Source organism: Callithrix jacchus, chromosome 1 (genome assembly GCF_049354715.1).
Source record: "Callithrix jacchus isolate 240 chromosome 1, calJac240_pri, whole genome shotgun sequence".
In the NCBI taxonomy this organism is placed as follows: Eukaryota; Metazoa; Chordata; class Mammalia; order Primates; family Cebidae; genus Callithrix; species Callithrix jacchus.
In genome coordinates this window covers 162713063-162735026 of record NC_133502.1, presented here as the reverse complement: position 1 = coordinate 162735026, position 21964 = coordinate 162713063, and the positions used below count along the sequence as shown (strand labels likewise).

At 44.7% G+C, this 21964-nt stretch overlaps 1 protein-coding gene across 13 annotated transcripts in view; it reads left to right on the top strand.

Moving 5' to 3' along the window:
* WHRN (whirlin) overlaps positions 1 to 21964 on the top strand; it is a 105085-nt gene that overhangs the window by 59063 nt on the left and 24058 nt on the right. For 12 of the 13 annotated variants that reach the window (XM_078375059.1, XM_035255566.3, XM_078375050.1 and 9 more), the window contains exon 4: positions 21240 to 21442. The exons of the other annotated variant lie outside the window; for it this stretch is intronic. In XM_078375059.1, coding sequence (XP_078231185.1) covers positions 21240 to 21442 — 203 coding nt within the window. The remainder of the gene's footprint in view (positions 1 to 21239; positions 21443 to 21964) is intronic. 13 annotated transcript variants of the gene reach the window in all.

Sequence of the window (21964 nt, the reverse complement as noted above, 5' to 3'; positions counted from 1 at the left end):
TCTCGAGCTGGCCTTCTCTTGCTTAGCAGGTTCTTGCTGAGCCTCTCTATGTGCCTGACATGCAAGCATGAGCCAGAAAACACATGATTTTTACCCTTGTGAAGAGTGTGGTCTGGTCAGGGCGCTGAATGTGAAAGATTATTGTCAGGCAGAGAAATGAATGAAGAGCTCTTCCAGGAAGAATTAGCAGGAGGACAGACATAAGAGGCATGGGGGTCAGGGATGGGCAGGTGGGCTGAGAGGGACCAAGGAGCTAACAGAGAGGAGAGGTCAGGAGGGAGGCGGGAAAGGATCGGGAAGGAGACATAGCTCCAACAGCTTTTCCAAGACCTTGCAACTGGCTAGATGAACCTAGGGATGCACGTTGCACTGGAGTGAGAATATTAATTCCAAAGTCAAGGAGCTGTGAATTAAGGCAGGTGGGAAGAGGCCAGAGCTTTCAGAGTTTGGGATGTCCAGAGAGCTGAGTGGTGCTGTGCATAGAGCTTTTGGCCCAAACCCTTTGAGAAACGCTTTGAGCCAAACCCTTTGTTTTTAGTTTTATTTTTCCAGCTACTAAAGTAAAAAGTTCAATACGGAATACACACACAAACACAAGCAGAAAGTAGAAGGACCCAGATATCCTGCCTTTTAAAGCCAGCCTTTATTATCATCATTTGTTTGTTTGAGATACAATTCATATGCTGTAAAAGTCACCCTTTAAAGTGTACACATCAGCAGTTTTAGTACGTTCACAGGGCTGTGCAAGCATTACTGCTCTCTAATTTCAGAACATTTTTATCACCCCTGAAAAACTCTCGGTACCCATGAAGTCACCACGCCCTTCACTCCCTGAAAACTACTAATCTGCTTTCTGTCTCTCTCGATATGCCTATTTTGGAGATTTTATATCAATGAACCATAGAGTTTGTGGCCTTTGTGTCTGCCTTCTTTTACTTAGCATAATGTAGCATCTACCAGGAAATTCCTTCTTATGACTGAATAGTATTCTGTTGTCCGGCGATACTGCATTTGTTTATCCATCCATCAGTTGACGGATGTCGGAGTTGTTTCCATCTGTTGGCATCTTGATATAGTTCCTGTCATTCTTTTCTCTGTATTCTTTGACATGCTTTCTATCATATACATTGTTTTGCATTTCACATTCTCACCTGCATTTTCCCATGTAAATAAAAACTCACGAGTTGCATAATCATGTTGCATCTTGGGACCAAATTATAATTTACCTAACCATTCCCTTGAAGTCAGGCATTTAGCCGTTTCTAATTGAAATCAGGTTTTAAAAGGAGCAGCAAATGAGAGAAAGCTCAGAGGACCTTTCCAGAGGAGATTAAACTGCCTCTAAGCCTATCTATGCTAGCAGGCTTCAGTGCCCAGTGTGGGGCAGAAATAATTTATCCCAAATTACTAAGAGGCATGGAATGGACCAGGTGAGATAAAGAAGATTCTTCTCCAGCGTGGTACGGCATGTCTGCCGAGGGCCTAGACCCAGTCTTCCCCAGACCCCCCAACATCAAGGGAGATATTAGAGAAGGCTGGGGAGATGATTGTGGCCTGTGCGATGGCTTGTCTTCTCAGAATTTTTTCATTTATTGTTGGAATTTTTTTTTCTTTCTACACTTGGCAGTATGGTCTTTGCATACAATTTGGAGAAGTGCAGAAAATGAATAAAGAGCTTGAAATTAACATTGGAATTGATCAGTTGGAGGCAACACCTATGAACATTTGGCATATTTCTTCCCAGTCCCTTGAACACAGTTAAAGACCACATGTCTTTATAACATTTGAGGCCGGGCACGGTGGCTCACACCTAAAATCCCAGCACTCTGAGGCCAAGGCAGGCGGATCCCCTGAGGTCAGGAGTTCAAGACCAGCCTGGGCAACATGGTGAAACCCCATGTCTACTAAAAACACAAAAATTAGCTGGGCATGGTGCACACCTGTAATCTCAGCTATTTGGAAGGCTAAGGCACAAGAATTGCTTGAACCCAAGAGGCGGAGGTTGCAGTGAGCCAAGATCACACCACTGTACTCCAGCCTGGGTGACAGAGAGACTCTGTTTAAAAATAATAACAACATTAGGAAACCTGAATTCAAAAGTAAAGCATGTTCACTGCAGAAGACAGAGAAAAGTCTACACTTAGGGAAAGCTAGTGCAACCATTTTGTTGTATAACCTTTCAGTGTGTTATGCCTACAAGGAATATAATATGGATAAAAATATTTCGGCAAAACTGGGATCAGACTGTTTTCTTTCCCCCACCTTCCATAACATCTTAGCATTATCCTGCCAGAGGTGTGCTACACACACACACACACACACACACACACACACACACACAGCATTTGGATCCTTCATGTCAGAAAGACCTTTGCAAAATATTAAGTGAAAACAAGCAAGTTACAGCATATGGTTGTGTGATCCCATTTTTGTTTTTTTAAAAAGAAGAATATATTTATTTGTACATACTTGTATATGTGAAGAGAATCCCTGAGAAAATGCCTGAGAAACTGATTGTGGGGCCTTACATTTCAGGAACAGAGATGTGTTTAAGAGAAAGGGGCTTCGGAGGGGAGATTTTTATAGTTTGTATATACCCCCATGTTTACTGTTTGACAATTTGTACTATGTAAGTATATCAGTCTTGTAATTTTTAAGAGATTTAATTGGAAAAAATAATTACATGTGATTAAATATTATACAATGTCATTTTTAATGGCAGTAAAATAATTACTGTATGGATATACCATGCAGCATTTGACTAACCACTAATTCTTAGACATTTTGGAGGGGGTCCAAATTCTTTCTGTAAATTTAAATTTTGTATAACCATGGTTATTTGGTTGGGGTTAATTCTTAGAAGTGAAATTGCAAAAGTTTTTGCACCATTTTGTCAAATGCTTCTTAGCAAGTTTTTTTCTTTTTCTTTTTCTATTTTTTCCCTCATAAAGAATGCTTTCTAATCTTTCTTAGCAAGTTTCAACCAAGTTGTGCTCCAGCTGGTGAAGTGCCAGATGCCCCACTAGCCCTTCCTCACCTAAATGGGGTAGGAGGATTGATACGGTGTGGCTGTTTCCCTACCCACATCTCATCTTGAATTATACTCCCATAATGCCCACATGCTGTGGGAGGGACCCAGTGGGAGATAATTGAATCACGGGAGCAGTTCCCCCCATACTGTCCTCATGGTAGTAAATAAGTCTCATGAGATGTGATGATTTTATAAGGCGTTTCCCCTTTTGCTTGGCTTTCATTTCTCTCTTGCCTGCTGCCATGTAAGACATGCCTTTCACCTTCCTCCATGATTGTGAGGCCTCCCCAGCCACATGGAACTGTGAGTCCATTAAACCTTTTTTTTTTTTTTGTAACTTACCCAGTCTTGGGTATGTCTTTATCAGCAGTGAGAAAATGGGCTAGTACAGGGATCTTTTGGTGTTCTGTTCCATTTGGCTATTCATGAATACCCACCATGTTTTTGTTACCACAAATATGGTAGGCAGAATAATGGACACTCCAAAATGTCTACATCCAATTCCTCAGAACCTGTGACTATGTTAGATTACATGGCAGAGGGAGTAAAAGTTCCTATTCAGTTGGCCTTGAGGTAGGAAGATGATCCTAGATTATCCTGATGGGTCCTGTGTCATCACAAGGGTTGTTAAAGTAGACGTGGGAACCAGAAGGAGGGAACCAGAGAGGTGGCTATGTGAGAATGCCTTTTTGGTCTGAGGATACTGGCTTTGAAGATGGAGGAAGGAGCCACTAATATAGGAATATAGGAGGCCTCTAGTAGCTTGAAAAGGGCAAAGAATTGGATAGTCCCCTAGACTCTCCAAAAAGGAACTCAGTTCTGTTGATTTTAGCCCATTGAGATCTATATTGGACTTCTGACCCAAGAACTGTAAGAAAATAAATTTGCGTTGTTTTAAACCACTGAGATTGTGATGACTGGTCCCAGCAGTGTAGGAACTCATATGAGGTATACAGTATCACCAATACCTATTATAGCTCTTCCCCTTGGGAGGCACGTGGCTCTTGTCTAACATTCTTCCATCGTCTGGTGCTGGTCTCAGTGGTACTGTTTTCTTCTTGGTAGGAATTGGAGGATTCTAATGTATTTGGAAGAGGCAGGTCAATTTCCTTATTTATGACTGTGAAGCACAGAAATGGAAACACACTCTAGTCTCTGATGTCTGATGCTCCCCATAAAGTACTAGACCTAGATTTTTGTTTGTTTGTTTTTTATTTTGTTTTGTTTAAGTCATTTTATTTTCAAATAATTAAAAGAGTACCACAAAGAAGTCCTGTATACTCTTGTATCTGTGTGTTTTACGTTGCTCTAAAGGAATACCCAAACCTGGGTAATTTATAAAGAAGAGAGGTTTGTTAGGCTCACAGTCTGCAGGCTGTTTCAGCATCTGCTTTAGGTGAGGACCTCAGGAATCTTCCACTCATGGCAGAAGGCAAAGGAGAGCAGGCTTGTCACATGGTAAGAGAGGGAGCAAGAGAGAGAGGAGGGAGGTCCCAGACTCTTCAACAACTAGATCTCCTGGTAACTTGTTACCGTGCGGAGGGCACCAAGCCCTTGTGAGGGATCTGCCCCATGACCCGGACACCTCCCACTAGGCCCACCTGCAACACTGGGAATCACATGAGATTTGTAGGGGACGAATATCCAAACCATATCAGCCCTTCGCCTAGATTCATTAGTTTTTCATGTTTTGCCACATTTGCTTTATCTTTCTGTTTTTCTCTTCTCCCCTCTAAAGTATCGGACTTGTGTATCTCATGCCTCTTTATTCCTAAACACTTCAGTATTTTTTCTCTAAGAACAAGGACATTCACTTAATTTAATCACAGAACAATGATCAGTCAGGAAATTTAGCATCACCACAATGCTATTATCCAATCCACACAGCCCCAGCATTTGCCATTTGTCCCAGTAATGTCCTCCTACAGCAGTTCTTTCTGCTCCCCGTCCAGGAGCCAACCCAGGATCACGTGTTGCATTTGGTTTTTATGATTGTTTAGTTTCATTTAATTTGGAATAGTTCCTCAGCCTTTCTTTATCTTCCTATGACACTGATGTTTTTGAAAAATTCTGGCTCATTGTTTTGTAGAGAGTCTCTGTATGTGGGATGTCTAATGGTTCCTATGGTTGGATCAGGTTATACATTTTGGCAGGATCATGCCAGCCCTGATGCCAGGTCCCTGGTGGGTCCCGTGATGTCAGTTTGTCCCATTGTTAGTGAGGGTAACCCTGATTACTTGGGTCAGTCATGTCTGCCAGGTTTCTATACTGTTTTTCCTTTTATAATGAATATCTTATTTACAGGTGGTGTTTTATTCTGTTCTGTGTCAAACTTTTACCTACTAGTTTTGCCTGATTCCATTGTTTTGCAAAATTTTTAAAACTCACTTGGTATTTGACTGTAGAGAGCAGCTTTGTCCTCTTATTCATGCCGTATAATATGGATCCGTGCGTTCTTACTTCATTTGTTAGTATCAGCATCATTTACTGATGCTCAGACTGTCCCAGATTTGAGTATGGCAGGACCTTCAGTCTGGCTTCTGCATCTATTTGACATGCATCTGTCATGCTTAGAGAATTTCCTTACTTTCTGGCTCAAGAAGACTGTTCAGGCTCATCCTACACTTTTCCTGCCCAGCCTTGGAATCAGCCTTTCTCCACCAGGCCATGATTTTGCTCAGTGGGGAATGGATTTAGCTACCAAGATCTGGGGGCTATATGGGCTTGTGGCTACTGAGGTGTCATTACTTACGGGCCTTTTAGTGGACAAAGCTAGGAAATATACATGCCTGCATTTGTATGCACAGTCACCCCTCAAACAATGCAGGGCTTAGAGGTGCCAACCCTCCCACACAGTTGAAATTCGCATATAACTTTTGATTCTCCAAAAACTTAACTACCAGTAGCCTACTATTGACCTGAAGCCTTAGCAATCAACAGTCAGTTAACACATATTTTGTATGTTATATATTTATATACCATATTCTTACAATAAAATAAGGAAGGGAAATACATTTGTTGTACCTTACTGAATTTATTGATTTTGTAAGTTTATGTCGTCGGTTTACAAGATGAATTGTCTGCCTGAAATGGTGGCCCAGTGCAGATGCAGACCTCATCTATGGCACATATTAAGAAATTCAACTTTTTCTTATAATGTTATGACTTTCTTTGCTTCTTGGGAGCACTTCCAGCATCACTAGTGGCACTTCATAGGGGTCCCCTGGTGTTACTCACACTTTATGGTATTGCATGAAATATGTTAAAAAATAGAGGAGAGTCGTGAGAGACCACTTTTTACTGTGGTATGCAATTTACCATAGAAACAAACTGCTCACGCAGAGGTGATGAGCAGCACACAGTGTTTTAAGCCGATTCTTTCAAAACTTGAGTGCACCGAACTAGCAACAGAAGGTAGCTATGAAATTATTACAGTAGTACCATGTGAACTACTGTAAATTTTATGCAGTTTTGATTTAATATCACATCTTTATGTTTGCTTATATTTCTCTTGACTGTGAATGGTACCATGTCTTATATGCAAGTGTTTGTATGTGTAAGTTTTGATAAGTTTTACTTTTTTGGTCAGCTAGGATGGTTTACTCCTGTAAACCCAGCACTCTGGGAGGCTGAAACGGGCAAATCTTCTGAGGTCGGGAGTTTGAGACCAGCCTGGCGAATATGGTGAAACCCCATCTCTAAAAAATACAAAGAAATTAGCCAGGCGTGGTGGCACATATGTGTAGTCCCAGCTACTCGAGAGGCTAAGGCAGAAGAATCACTTGAACCCAGGAGGCAGAGGTTTCAGTGATCCAGGATTGAACCACTGCACTCCAGCTGGGCAACATTGTGAGACTCCATCTCAAAAACATGTTTTTCTTTTTAACTTTTAAAAATAATAGATTTGGCCGGGCACGGTGGCTCAAGCCTGTAATCCCAGCACTTTGGGAGGCCGAGGCGGGTGGATCACAAGGTCAAGAGATCGAGACCATCCTGGTCAAAATGTTGAAACCCCGTCTCTACTAAAGATACAAAAAATTAGCTGGGCATGGTGGCGTGTGCCTATAATCCCAGCTACTCGGGAGGCTGAGGCAGAATTGCCTGAACCCAGGAGGCGGAGGCTGCAGTGAGCCGAGATCGCGCCATTGCACTCCAGTCTGGGTAACAAGAGCGAAACTCTGTCTCTAAAAAAAAAAAAAAAATAGTAATAATAGATTTGTGCCTGGGTGTGGTGGCTCACACCTCTAATCCCAGTACTTGAGGAGGGCAGGGCAGGTGGATCACTTGAGGTCAGGAGTTCAAGACAAGCATGGCCAACATGGTAAAAACCTGTCTCTACTAAAAAGACAAAAATTAGCTGGGCATGGTGGCACATGCCTGTAGTTCCTGCTAGTTGGGAGGCTGAGGCAGGAGAATCACTTGAACCTGGGACGTGGAGGTTGCAGTGAGCCAAGATTGTGCCACTGCACTGGAGCCTGGGTGACAGAGAGACTCCGTCTCAAAAAAAAAACCTAAAAATAAAAATAAAAAGTAAAATAAATACAATAGATTTGTGTGTATTTTATGATAATAAATGATAAAGTAGATTACATATATTTTATGCATTCATGGCATTCCTTTTTCTTAATTTTCTCAATATTTCTAGGCTATGTGGCTCATCTGTGAGTTTTTTCAAATTGTCACAAATCTTCAAAAATTCCAATATATTTAATTTAAGAATTTGCATATAAATATACCTACACAGTTTAACCCATATTGTTCAAGGGTCAACTGTACATATAATACACATGCACACTCATATTCATACATGAGTATACATGCCTACATACAGATATACATGAAATATAGATATTTCAATATTTGTCTAAAATCATGAGTTCATTCATAGTGATACCTCCTCTTCTAGGCCAATAATACAGAGTTCTTCCGAGCTTCTCGCATTTCTTCAACAGTGAGAACTCAAGATCCTACCTTAAATGTTTACCCATTTGCCCATTTTGTGTCTTGCCATTACAAGACACAAAAGTAGTTTCAGAATTGCCACGTGCCTAACACTGTGAAGTAGAGCTTCTGATTTGCTTGCAGTGCGTTTTGTCCTTATACTGAGGGTTTACAGAGTGCTCTATTGCTTGGGTTAGTTATTTCCTTTTCCACTTCAGCTGAATTATGTTGCTTGTATGAACCAGGTTCCTCTGTTTTTGCTGATATTGAATAGGGTTCCCCCCGCCCCCCGCCCCCATCTTTATTGATTTAATTTTATTTTCTGAGTCCTAAAACATCAAAACTATACAAAAAGGTACACTTAGAGTACCATGTCCCTTCTACCCATTCTCACCTGCTCCTTAAAGGCAACCAGGTTAAGTGTTTGCTTTATTCTTCTTGTTCCTTTTTGCAAAAATTAGCAGATTTATGTATACGTTCCTTCTTCTGTAAAAGATGGCATACTGTAGACATCCTTTTGCACTCCATTTTCTTAACTTCACAATATCCTGGAAATCCGGTTCTGCCAGTGCACAGAGGCCTTTGTCGTTCTTTTGATGGGCCGTGTGTACTCTGCTGTGCGGCTGTACCATACTTTATCCAGCCATTCTCCTCTGTATGGACGTTTAGGTTATTTTCGGTATTTTACAATCACAAACAGTGCTTCAGTGAGTAACTGTGCGCCTATGTATTTTATTTTGGGAAGTATATCTTCAGGGTAAGTTTTTGGAAGTGGGATTCCCTAAGTGTTGGACCATTTTGAATTCCCACCAGCTGCGTAAAAGTGTGCCTGTTTCCTCGTAGCTGACAGTCACTGTCAAGTTTTTAATTTTTTTCCTCAATCTGTTAGGTGAGAAATGGTATCTTGATGTAGCTTTATTTTGCAATTTTTTTCCTTTTTGAGACAGGATCTCGCTCTGTCACCCAGACTAGAGTGCAGTGGCACAACCTCGGCTCACTGCAGCCTTCACCTCCCAGGCTAAAATGATCCTCCCACCTTAGCCTCGTTAAGTAACTGGACTACAGGCATACACCATCACACCTGGCTAACTTTTTATATTTTTTGTAGAGATGGGGTTTCACCATATTGCCCAGGCTGGGCAATTTTCTTATAATAGGTGAAGTTGAACATTTTTTCGTATATTTAATGGTCATTTATAGTGTCTTTTTTTGTAACTTGTTCATGTCTTTTATTATCCTTTTGCTCTCAGGATTTTGGATCTTTTTTCCCCAATACCAAGAATTGCTTAAATATTAGAGCTAACTGGCCCTTTGTCTGTGGTGTATATTGCAAGCATTCTCTCCACGTGTCTTAGCTTAGGCTGACTGAAATACCAAAGACAAGATGGCTTAAACAATAGGAATTTCTTTCCTCACATTTCTGTAGGCTGGGAAGGCCAGGGTCAGCATGTTGGCCAGTTCAGTTCCTGGTAAGGGCTGTCTTCATGGCTGACCTTCTTACAGTGTCCTCACATGGCCAAGAGAGAACCCTGGCGTCTCTTTATTTTCTTATAAGGACACCAACCCTATTGGGTTAGGACGCCACCATTGGATTAGAAAGTAACTGTATTTACCTTCTCGCAGGCCCTATCTTCCAGTACAGCAGATTCAGGGTTAGGGTAGGAATTCAGCCCATAATATGCTGGTTGTCATTTTCTTTTGACTTTGCTTATAGAGTCTTTTTCACTGCAAAACTTTTATACATTTTAGATCTAATTTAATTATTAATCCTTTCTTTTGTTGAATTTGAGTCTGGTTAGATGTTTCCTTATCTTCAGAGTATAGATGAACTTATCTGTTTTTTTCTCTTAATGCTTATATTTTTCCTTTAGACCTCTGATCTGTTTGGCATTTAGCTTTATGGAGGGCATGGTATGTTTTATCTTTTTCTAAATAGTTACTCATTTATCCTAGTACTCCGTATTAAAATGTCTATCTTTGTCACAATGATTGTAGTGCCACATTTGTCATATACTAAAATGTCGTGTGTCCTTGGGCCTGTTTCTAGTCTGTTCCACTATCTATTCATGAGGCAGTGCTACCCTGGTGTAATGGTGGAGGATTTAGAGCAGGCTTTAGTGTCTGGTAGCTCCTCTAGTGGCTCTTCTGTATCAGAATTTTTCAGTCATTCTTGCATTTTATACTTTTAGATTTTAAAACAATTGTTTTTATTCTTAAATAACAAAAAGTTTTTTTATTTTTATTATATTTAAATAATAAAATTATTTTATATTTTAAAATTAACTTATTTGTTTGTTTGTTTATTTATTTATTTAGAGAGAGTCTCACTCTGTCTCCTAGGCTGGAGTGCAGTGGCACAGTCTTGGTTCACTACCACCTCCACCTCCCAGGTTCTAAGTGATTCTCCTGCCTCAGCCTCCCAAGTAGCTGGGATTACAGGTACCCACCACCATGCCTGGCTAATTTTTGTGTATTTGGTAGAGGCTGGGCTTCACCATGTTGGCCGGGCTGGTCTCGAACTCCTGATCTCAGATGATCTGCCCACCTCAGCCTTCCAAAGTGCTGAGATTATAGGCATGAGCCACCATGCCTGGCCAACAGATTTATTTTTTAGAGCAGTTTTAGGTTTACTGAAAAATTAGAGAAAAAAGAAAAATTAGGAACTGCAGAGTTCTCATTATACCTCCTCTGCCCCAACCCTTCCCAAACACATTTTCCCCTATTATTAACATCTCATAATTAGTGTACAAGAGGTACATTTGTTACAGTTGATGAGCCAATGTGGATAATATTTTTATTAAGTCCATACTTTATATAAGGGTTCACAGTTCAATGGATTTTTATCTATACATGTCGTGTCAAACATGATAGTGTCATACAGAAGAGTGTCACCCCTCTAAAAGTCCTCTGCGCTCTACTTCTCAGCCTTCCCGGAGCCTCAGGCAGCCACCAATCTTTACCGTGTCTCTGTCAGTTTGCCTGTTCCAGAATATCACATAGTTGGAATCATGCCGTGTGTGGCCTTTTCAGACTGGCTTCTTCCCCTTAGTGGTATGCATCTAAGGTTCTACGTGCATTTTAATTTTTTCCCATGAATTTTTACTGACTTATCTAACAAAAGCTTGTTGATGTTTTTGTTGGAATAATGTTAAATATGTAAGTGAGCTGAGAGAGAGCTGATGTCTGGATGATTCTGAACCCTTTCCAAGAAAAGGGGATTTTTTATTTGTTGAGTCATTTTGAGCGTTTTAGGAGTGTGTGAAGTTTTCTTCATATAGGTGTTGTACATTTCTTGTTAAGTTTATTCCTTGGTAGTTTTTTTCTCTTCTCTTGCTATTATAATTGAGGTTTCCCCTTCCTTCCATCCTGTCTTCCAGCTGGTCACTGTTTGTGTCTATGAAAGCTGTGGCCTTGAGCTTGAGAACTTGATTCTTGCAGGTCTGCAGAGCAGCATGAAGCAGGTGAAAGACTGGGTTCTGGGCCAGCTTTGCCTCAACTGCCCAGGAAGCCTTGAACCTGTGACACTTCTTCTCTACCTCTCACCCCACTTTTCTTTCTTCCAGAATAAGGGGCTGGATTAAATGTATACCGTTTCCCAGAATGTGATTCCAGCAGAAGCAAAAGAAAATCAGTGGGTGATTTGTGTTTTTACCTGTTTGTCTTCCCTTTGATTGTAAAAACCAAATGCTCGTTTTCTGCTGCAGTCTGTAGAGCTGGGAGGCAGATACCCAACCTCCCTACATGCCCTGACCTTGTCAAACTCAACCTTTACGTAAATGGAAAATGTCTCCGGCCTGTCTGCAGGAACAGAACGGGCAAGGACTAGCTTGTTTGTATGCCTGCTCATCCATTTATTTAATTGTTTATTCATTTGTTCATGGATTCCTTCAAGCATTTGTCAGATGCTTCCAATGTGCCATTCAAGGGCGGGGCAGCACACTGACTTTGAACTCTATGCCTGTAGTCTAGTACGATGTCTAACGTGGGGAGTGCTGCAGCATGCCCTGGGTGAGGGGGCTTAGTGATATCTGCCTTGGAGCTGGAGAAGGCTTCTTGGAGGAGGTGTCATTTGAGCCAAGACCTGAACATTCAGTAGGCATTATCCAGGTGAGGAATGAAGGGAAATACATTTTGGACAGAGGAACAGTGTGCACCAAGGTCCAGAGTGGGGAAAGGGCTCCATCTGTTGAGCAAACTGAGAGATGGCAGGTATGGTTGGATTGGAAAAAAAAAAATGGTGGGGGAGGGAGGTGTGAGATGGTTTGGGAAGCTAAGGCCCCTCTCAGGCTAGGTAGAGGAGCTTGGAAGCTACTGGGGGGTTTTAAAGGAGGGTGTGACAAGATCAGGTTTGCAGTTTAAATGAATCTGTCTTCTATATAGGGAAAGTATTGGGCAGGGTAGTAAGAGTGGCATCAGGGAGGCCACATAGGAGGCCCTGGTAATGGTCCAGGTGAGAGACTAGACAGCTGGGATCTGAGTGGAGTGAGTGAAGATGGAGGGTCCTTTTGGAAGCAAAGGTAAAATCCACTGGGCTTGATGATGGAGCCAGTGGGTTTGGAATTTTAGGACTGAGCAATGAGTTGAGGAGCCCTGGAGAAGGACCAGGCTTGGAGGAAAGAACAGGAGATCAGGGGTTTGATCTGGGGCTGTGTGCAGGCTTGTTCGGGATAGTGGCCAGTCAGTAACCACATGTGGTTATTGAAGTGAAACTTGTTTGACTGGGGGAATGAATTTTTAATTTTATTATAATTTAAATTTAAATAGTAGTTGCAAATCTCTTGGATAACCTAGTTATACAACATTTCCATTATTGCAAGTCTGGGTCTCAGAATAGCAATTGGTTTGGCTTCAGATCCTGCTCTGTTGCTTGCTTGCTGGGTGTCCTTGGGTGAGTAACTTCACCTCTCTGATCCTCACTGCTGTCATCTACGAAACTTGGAACCTCAGGTGGTGCCTATTAAGTTCAGAGCTAAACTATACATGATAGCTGGCCTACGTGAGTCTCTTGGGGGTTGGTAGTTGTTATTCTTTCTGTGCTTGACCCCTGTGATTTCTCTAAGTTTACTTTGGAAGCCAGATTTTCCTGTGGGAAGAACTCAGGTCTGGCCTCTCAGGCCTAGCTCTGACCATGACTCAGAGTACGACCTTGGGCAAGTTCTTTCGCCTTTCTGGCCTGTTTTGGTTGATGGCTGGGTTAGAGCAGGCCTTCACTGAGGGCTGCCTGTGTTCTGAATAGAGTAAGCAGGTACTGACAATGGACCTGCCAATGTCGGAAGAGGTAACCGGAAGGAAGCATGGGCCATACTGGGAGTCAGTGTGCGTTAGCCTTGCTGGGCCCACCCACAGCGTTTCTGGTTAGGCTCTCTGCCTCCTGAGAGCTCTAAACCAGAGAGGGTTGGGAGGAGAGCTTGCCCAGACCCAGCCCATACCCTGAGCTCACTCCAAGAACCTTCTAAGCAATTACCTAGATCTTTTTATTTTCTTTTTCAAAATTTGGACAAGGTTTACTGACTTCTGAACTGTTGAGAAAAGCTAATGTTGTCTCATTAAAACTGCATTGCTCACTTGTAATGAAAGAAAAAAAAACAGCCCATTAAAGTTTTATACCTGACATGGAAAACTATTAAAGATTCATAATTGCAATAAAACTCCTTAATAGAATTTGAATTTTTCTCGTGATAATGGTGCAATCAACAGAGTCCTCCCTTGAAGCCACAAGATCCATTTTAACACAGGCTTGGGATGATGCTGAAGGCGACTCTGAAATGGACTTCTTTCGGCCCCTTCCCAGTGTGGCTGGTGCAGGTGCACACAGCCAGAGAGGATGGGTTCCCGTCTCCCAGCTCAGCCCGGGATCGGGTTGTTGGCAGGCTTCTCTCCTAACAACTTCTGGCGAGGGAGCTTGAAACTACTGCCATACCGCCACAGGTCCTTCCTGCTAGTTCCCTTCATCGGGCATGAATACAGTACCTACTGAGTGCATGGCATAAAGCCCAGGGCTGGGAGGGGTAAGAAGCAGAGGAAGGGCAGGCTGGCTTTTCTTAAAGGAGAGGGTGTTATTGGTTCGTGCAGGGACTTTGCTGGCTGGTAGAATGAAGGCCAAATCCCAGCTGTTACAACTCCACTTGCTGTCCTCAGCTTCCTCATCTGTGAAACGGGGATAACAGTATGAACTTCATGGGTGTGATCATGGAAGCCAGAGGCAGGGCCCTGGGGGAGGTAGGTGGAAAGGTAGGGGGTGGCACTGAGGGGCATCCTGGAGGTAGAATTGCTAGATTCGGTTGGTGAGTGATCAAGGGGTGACTTCAGGGATAACCATGGCTTTCCAAAAATGCATTTATTGAACACTTACTGTATGTTAGCTACTCGTTTATGTGTTTCATACATGTTCATTCAATAAATATTTGTTGAGCACCTACTAGGTGCCAGACCCTGTTTTAAGTGCTGGGGATACACTGGGGAATGTATTAACTCATGTATGAGCCAGGTACTGATATTATCTCCATTTTCCAGAGGAGATAACTGAGGCACAGAGAAGTAAAGTCAATTACCCAAGGTCACACAGCGAGTAAGTAGCAGAGTATGGACTTAGACAGAGACTCCTGAGCCTGTGCTCAGAAACACACACAAGATGGCCACTGGTGTACTTTGCACAACAAACTAGCTGTTCGTGGTCTTGTTCCCATTTTGGGAAGGAAGGTTCAGAACAATAAAATGATTTTCCTCAGGTCTTTTAGTGAGTAAGAGGGGGCTGTTAACCAAGTGAGGTCCACTGAGTCTTTCTGCTGTTCCAAGGGCCTCCTCTCCTCCTGGGGCTCCTGTGCCTGCCCCAGACCTAAGGGAAGTGAGTTCGCTGCTTCCTGGTAGTTGGCCAGTTTCAGGGAAATCAGTATCCTGTCCTTATCGAAGTCCTGCCATTTTCTCAGAGCGTGTGAACATGAGCCAGTCACTCAGTGGGCTGTGGATGATGGAGGAGTCTTTCCTCTGCCTTAAAATGAAGGGCATTCTGTGGCCAACCCTCCAGTCCTCCATCAGTGGTGACAAATGGAATGCCCATGGTGACAAATAAAATAAAGCTGCCTTTATTCGTTTATCCTTCCGTGTCCTCCCCATCAGTGCCGCGCAAGCAAGCTGAGCAATATTAGACACTCGATCACCCTTGGCACCTGTCCCTCCTATCTCCAGCACGTCCTGTCCCAGGGAGCCCAGGCGGAGGGATGTGAGTGTTTCCACAGTTAGCTGTGGGGTTTGGGCTTTGCCATTGCCTCGCTTTGTGGCCCGAGACACATCCCTGTCCTTTCAGGACCTCAGTCTCTGCATCTGTGAGAGACTCCTTGAAAGGGCCCGAGGGACACAGCATCATTGCCTCTATTTTCTGCTTTCTTTTCCTGTACCGTCTAACTCTGAGTTGGCTTCGCTGGATAGGAAAAAGTCACATTGCAATGAACAAACAAACAGAGCTCTTAGTTTTCTTACACTTTTTTTTTTTTTTTTGAGACAAAGTCTTGCTCTGTCACCAGGCTAGAGTACAGTCGTGCGATCTGGCTCACTGCAACCTCTGCCTCCCAGGTTCAAGCGATTCTTCTGCCTCAGCCTCCCAGGTAGCTGGTACTACAGGCATACGCCACCACAGCAAGCTAATTTTTTGTATATTTAGTAGAGATGGGGTTTCGCCATTTTGGCCAGGTTGGTCTCGATCTCTTGACCTTGTGATCTGCCCACCTCAGCCTCCCAAAGTGCTGGGATTACAGGTGTGAGCCACCGTGCCCAGCTGAGCTCTTAGTTTTCTTTGGGAAAGAGTAAAAGTAAGACCTTTAAACATGTTGCCTCCAAATTCACATCACACAAACCGAAGGGAAAAGGGAAGCAAGCAGAAGTGAGACTCAGAGAGCAGGAAGGCCAGGTCCCCCTATCCGTTCATTATTTACTAAGCATCTCCCACATGCCAGCGCTGTGCTGAGATGAAGGGCTCATAGGGTGATAGGAAGATGAGAAGGTTGGGCTCAAAGGCTGGTTCATTTGTTTACTTCTTGTATAGCCAGTGACCTTGAGCAAGTTGCTCGGCATTTCTGAACCCGTGTCCTCCGTTTGGAAGAGAGGCGCATGAGAAGCTATGGAAAGCCTCACGTGTCTCAGGCTCTACGCAGGGTGGAGAATCCCACTGGATTCTCACAGCTACCTGGGAACTGTTGGTAGTATCATCCCCATCTTACAGATGAGAAAACTGAGGCTCAGGTTGCACTTGAGAGCTGTGTATGCAGGGCCACACAGCTACTATGTCATGGTTGCCTGGCTTTAAAACTAGAGGCTGAAGTATAGGGATGGGACTCCACACTCCACTGGCCACATGGGTGACACTAGGACACTAGCAGCAGGGAAGACGCCAGACGTGGTTGAAAGTGATTTATGGACTCTCAATCACAGTGAACATGTAGACAACTGCTCTAACAGGGCTCCTAGACCTGGGGAAGCTTTCCAGCAAGTAGAGGGAAGGGAAGAGAGCTGGACACGGAAAAATGGGAGTCACTCAAAACCAACTCAGATGCTGCGGAGGCCCCATGGAGAGAGACCCTGTAGCCAATCCTGCCTAGCACTTTGGCTTGAACACAGGCCCTGGAGGAAGAAGAGACAGGAGGGGACTGAAAAGAGATGGGGAAGATGGGCTCACGTGCCCCCAGTAAGTCAGGGTTTCCCAAGCGTGACTCCCATTTTACAGCTATTCCCCAGCCGGACTGCACAGGAATCCACGCCGCCTTTTCAAATCTGGTAGGGATATATTTACTTATTAGGCATGAGGACAGTGTGACTAGCACAGCCAACCTGGGATTTCACGGATGTTAACGCCTAGGATGAGGCTGAAGTAAGTGGTATGCTGGGTAATTCCCGGGACTCAGGTTGCGTCAGTGCCAGGCACCAGGCTCAGGGTGAGGGAAGTGACCTAAGTTTGGAAGCTACAACACTAAATCAGCCCCCATAAGAGCCACTAGCTTTAGAGGTGACTGATGCCTCCACCCCAGGATGGCTGGACTTTCAGTAATAAAAATACAGGATGCCCATTTAAATTTGAGTGCAGATAAACAATGAATACATTTTTTAGCATATGTGTGCCCTATGCAATATTTGGGACATACATATATTTTTAAAGCATTTGTTTATCTGAAATTCAAGTTTAACTGGGCATCCTATATTTTATCTGGCAGTCTTCCCCCAGCCTCATAGAAGGCCGGGTCAGTGCCCATGGAATTGAGTTGTTCCCTCCCCTCACTGCCACGCTGGCCTGGACCCATAGGGAGAGGCCTGCACACAGAAGGATGCCCTTACATAGCTGGTCTCTTGGATGCCAGTTCCTTTAATTAAACTGCAGGGATGAAATTAAGTGCGTTAAAGGGAAGATTAAAATTGATTCCCTTAGCGTGACAACAGCAAAAGCTATTGACAGGGATACTTAAGGAAACAAAGCACTTCAGCAATGAAGAGTGCAGCCAGCTCCAGCTCAGAGCAGTGGGTGGAAGCGGAGAAGATTCCCGCCCAGCAGAGATGAGAGGTGGAGCTGCCACATGGGGAGGTGGTTTAGCTGGTTGGGTGCCAGTGAGCCCAGAAGGAATGAGTTTCTCCTCCACTCTCAGTAAGGCCTGAGTGCCTGGGAGAGCTGCACAGCTCTGCCTCTTAGCATAAGAGAAAGCCAGCCGGGAGAGAGACGAAGCTGCAGAGGCGAGATAGGAATGCGCGGTATCCACACCTGCATGCATAAGCACCGATGGAGGGCTTGCTGGTACCAAGCCCTGAGCCAGGTGTTGGGTCTCATCTCAAGCTCTTTACAGGAAGACCAGCCGGGGCTGCCTAAGTTCCCAGGGGCCTAGGCTTCTCAACCAGGGAGCTCAGAGACATAGAAAGGGAGAAAGAGAATCGCAGATATTGCTGGAGGCAGGGTGAAAGCATGTGGCATTGAGATGCTGTTGACTGTAGATATTTGGAGAAGGACAATCCTATGCTAGGACTCCCTTTTTACCCCCAATGAAAGTGAGGCACAAAAGCTAGAGAGGGTTTTGTGGGGTCACATGGCACGGAAGTGGCAGAGTAAATGATTGGAACCTGCGTCTGATCGTCTTTGAAACCCTTAGGCTTAGTGCTTTGCTTCCTCCTGGGTTACGAGGGGTCACATGAGGTGGTTAAGCAGAGAGATGTCAGCGAAGCAAAGAGTTGATGAAATTAATTTGGCACTAGCCAGGCATGGTGGCTTATGCCTGTAATCCCAGCACTTTGGGAGGCAAAGGAGGGTGGATCGCCTGAGCTCAGGAGTTTGAGACCAGCCTGGGCAACTTGGCAAAACCCCATGCCTACTAAAATACAAAAAGTTAGCTGGGCGTAGTGGTGCACACCTGTAGTCCCAGCTACTCAGGAAACTGAGGCATGAGAATTCTTGAACCCAGGAGGCGGAGGTTGCAGTGAGCAGAGATCATGCCACTGCACTCTAGCCTGGGCAACAGAGGGACTCAGTCTCCAAGACTTTCTACCAGTAGGCTGCTGCCAGGAGCTCTGTTTGGGGACCACGTGATATTACTTCAAATCCAGCATGTCCAAAGCTACTGTCCTGCCTTATTTTCCCTGATCCCGCCTGCAGCAGCCAGATCTGAAAACCTCACCCTATCAAAAACTCTGCCTTCACCCCTCTGAGTAGATCCTTCAGCAAATCCCATCCTCCGCCCCCATTGGCCCCCTGACCTGGGTCCCTACCTGCTCCCTCCCACATTCCCAAGCCAGCAATCTCCTCACCGTACATTTACATCTAAACTGGCCACAGACATAGTACCAGATTAATTTCTTTTTGCACTAGCTCTGTGACCACACACTATGCGCTTCACCTCTCTGAGCCTATTTCCTCCCTAGTGAAATGGAGAGCAATGATACCTACTGTGTAGGATGTTGGTGATACTAAGGAGAAAACATATAAAGGGACAAAGAAGGCTGGTGTGATGTGCATCTCTGAGCTGCAGCAGAGATGGTTCTGGAGTTGGGATGGATGGGAATGTGTGTCTTTTTATTTACCTGATGATTTGTTGTTATTTGAGACAGAATCTTGCTCTGTCACCCAGCCAGGCTGGAGTGCAATGATGCGATCTTAGCTTACTGCAATCTCTGCCTCCCAGATTCAAGCGATTCTCCTGCCTCAGCCTCCCGAGTAGCAGGGACTATAGCATGCCACCATGCCCAGCTCATTTCTGTACCTTTAGTAGAGATGGAGTTTTGCCATGTTGGACAGGCTGGTCTCAAACTTCTGACTTTAAGTGATCCGCCTGCCTCAGCCTCCCAAAGTGCTGGGATTACAGGTGTGAGCCACTGTGCCCGGCCTCATCTAATGACTTTTTAATTGAATTTCTCCTGTGTGCTGGGACCTGAGGATATAATGTGGAGAGGCTGATGGGGAAACCCAGTTATCACACAAAACTGAGATCACCATAAGCTAAGTGGAGCAGGAGCAGGTTGTCCTGCTCGGTGCAGCATCCCAGCACACAGTAGGCCTGCAGTAAATGGTGGTGAATGCTTGAAATGCAGCCCAGGCCCACTCTGCTGGGGTCATAGCGGCAGAGGCAGCAAGCCCCTCTGCTGAGCACGTCAAAGCCAGTGCAGAGGGGAGACATAGGGTCTGCCTTTGTGACCACTTTCTGGACTAGAAACTCTCAACTGTGGGGAGGCATTCCAGAAAAGTCAAGAAGCCCAGGAGCAGGGTTTTGGTTCTCAGCTTTGTCATCACGTTTTTTCTCCCAGGCTCCCGTGTGTCTCATCTTTTCCAAGTCTTGCTTTGAAAAATGCTGGGTAAACTACGGGAGTTGGTCATGTGCCGTCAGCAGGCTGGGAAACTGGGGAGAAGAAAAACCAGCATTGTGAAGCTTCCCTTCGAGGCCTCAGTGGCATGTGACCCTGAGCATCCCTTTCCCATCCTTGGGCCTCAGTTGCCCCATTTGTGAAAGGAACCCCGAGTTTAAAGATACACGCCATCATGCCCTGCAGCATCTTCCCTTTCAGCTGCTTCTATTTTTGTCACATAATTGTTTTTATTGGAAGGCTAGTTTTATTTTTTCCTCATTTTTAAATTCCTTCGTTAAAAGTATATTTTAAGAGACAGGATCTTGCTCACTTGCCCCAGCTGGTTTATGGTAGTGCAATCACAGTTCACAGCAGTTTCAAACTCCTGGGCTCAAGCAATCCTCCTGCCTCAGATTCCCGAGTAGCTAAGGACTACAGGCACAAAGCACCATGCCCAACTCATTTTATTATTTTTTTTTCTTTTTTCTCGAGACAAAGTCTCACTGTCGCCAGGCTGAAGAGCAGTGGCGTGATCTTGGCCCACTGCAACCTCTGCCTCCAGGGTTCAAGCAATTCTCCTGCCTCAGCCTCCTGAATAGCTGGGACTAAAGGCAGGTGCCACCAAGCACAGCTAATTTTTATATTTTTAGAAGAGACAGGGTTTCACCATTTTGGCCAGGATGTTCTCGATCTCTTGACCTCATGATCCACCCACCCCAGCTTCCAAAGTGCTGGGATTACAGGTGTGAGCCACCGCGTCCAGCCTATTTTTTTTTTTTTTTTTTTTTTTTTTTTTGGGAATAGGGACTCACTGTATTGCCCAGGCTTGTCTGCAACTATGGGACTCAAGCGGTCCTCCCACCTCATTCTTCCAAAGTTTTGGGATTATAGTCATGAGCCACTGCACCTGCCAAAAATATATTTTTTTAATTACAAAATAAAGCTGCCTACTTTAAGAATCTAAGCCATCTGTACTGCTTTAACGGGAGGCTAGTTTTCTCATTTATTGCTGTTTCTTTTAGTAAATTAAGGTGTTGTTTATACTTTAAGGTAATATAAGAATGCATGCTCAAGGTACAAATCTCAGCAGTGCAGAAGTGTAGGAGGAAAGTTACGGATGTTCACCTTCATGGCTTGCCTCATCCTACCCCCAGCTTCGCCCCCACCTTAGCCCTGAGATGATTGTTGGGAATGTCATTGTAGACCCATCCCTCAAAGCCATTGCTGGGTCATGGGAACATGCCCTCTCTTGATGAGAAGAGCATGGACTCTGGGTCAGGATCGGAAGGCTGCCTCTGCTGTTGACTTGCTGTGTGACCCTCAGGCATCCATGTATCCTTTCTGATTCTAGTGACCTCCTTGACAGGCTGGCCCAGAGGAGAATTCGGATCAGGGCTGTGAAGCCCCTAGTGTGACTCCTGCAAACAGCCTAGGTGACTGTGTTGTGTGGTGGTCTTGGCAGGTTGGGGACCAGATACTGGAAGTGAATGGGTGGAGCTTTCTCAACATCCTACACGACGAGGCGGTCAGGCTGCTGAAGTCATCTCGGCACCTCATCCTGACCGTGAAGGACGTTGGGAGGCTGCCGCACGCCCGCACCACTGTGGACGAGACCAAGTGGATCGCCAGTTCCCGGATAGGGGAGACCGAAGCAAACTTGGCAGGGTCTGGCCACTCTGCTCGCTCTGATCTCCAGACCCCAGGGCCATTTCCAAATGCCAGTGATAGCCCCTCCCATCCCTCCACTGCCATGGCTCTCCTCTCAGCCTGCAGTCCACACACCAGGGCCCCTCCATTGGCAGGGCATGACCTGGGGCACATCCTAGGTCATGGCCTCCTCTCTTGGCCTCAGTTTCCCCATGGAAAGCTGACGTACACCATCCAGCTGTCTCATTCTGTATTTGCCCCCAGACAAATTACTTAACTCATTCTTCAGACCTTAGTTGCTTCATCTAAAAAGTGGGAACCATAACCCTGCTCCCATCCCAGATCTGTGCAGGTGAAAGGGATGCGGGGAGGGAGAGAGAAAGAGATAGATCCTCTAGGGTATATTTGGCCAGGGGCCACCAGGCTGGATCCCATGAAGAAATTTGAGTGAGAGGGTCTTAAAGTCATAAAATGAGATCCAGTTGCCATGTGGCTACATAGTTGCTAATAATGTAATGTGTCACCTTTTGATCTTCAGGG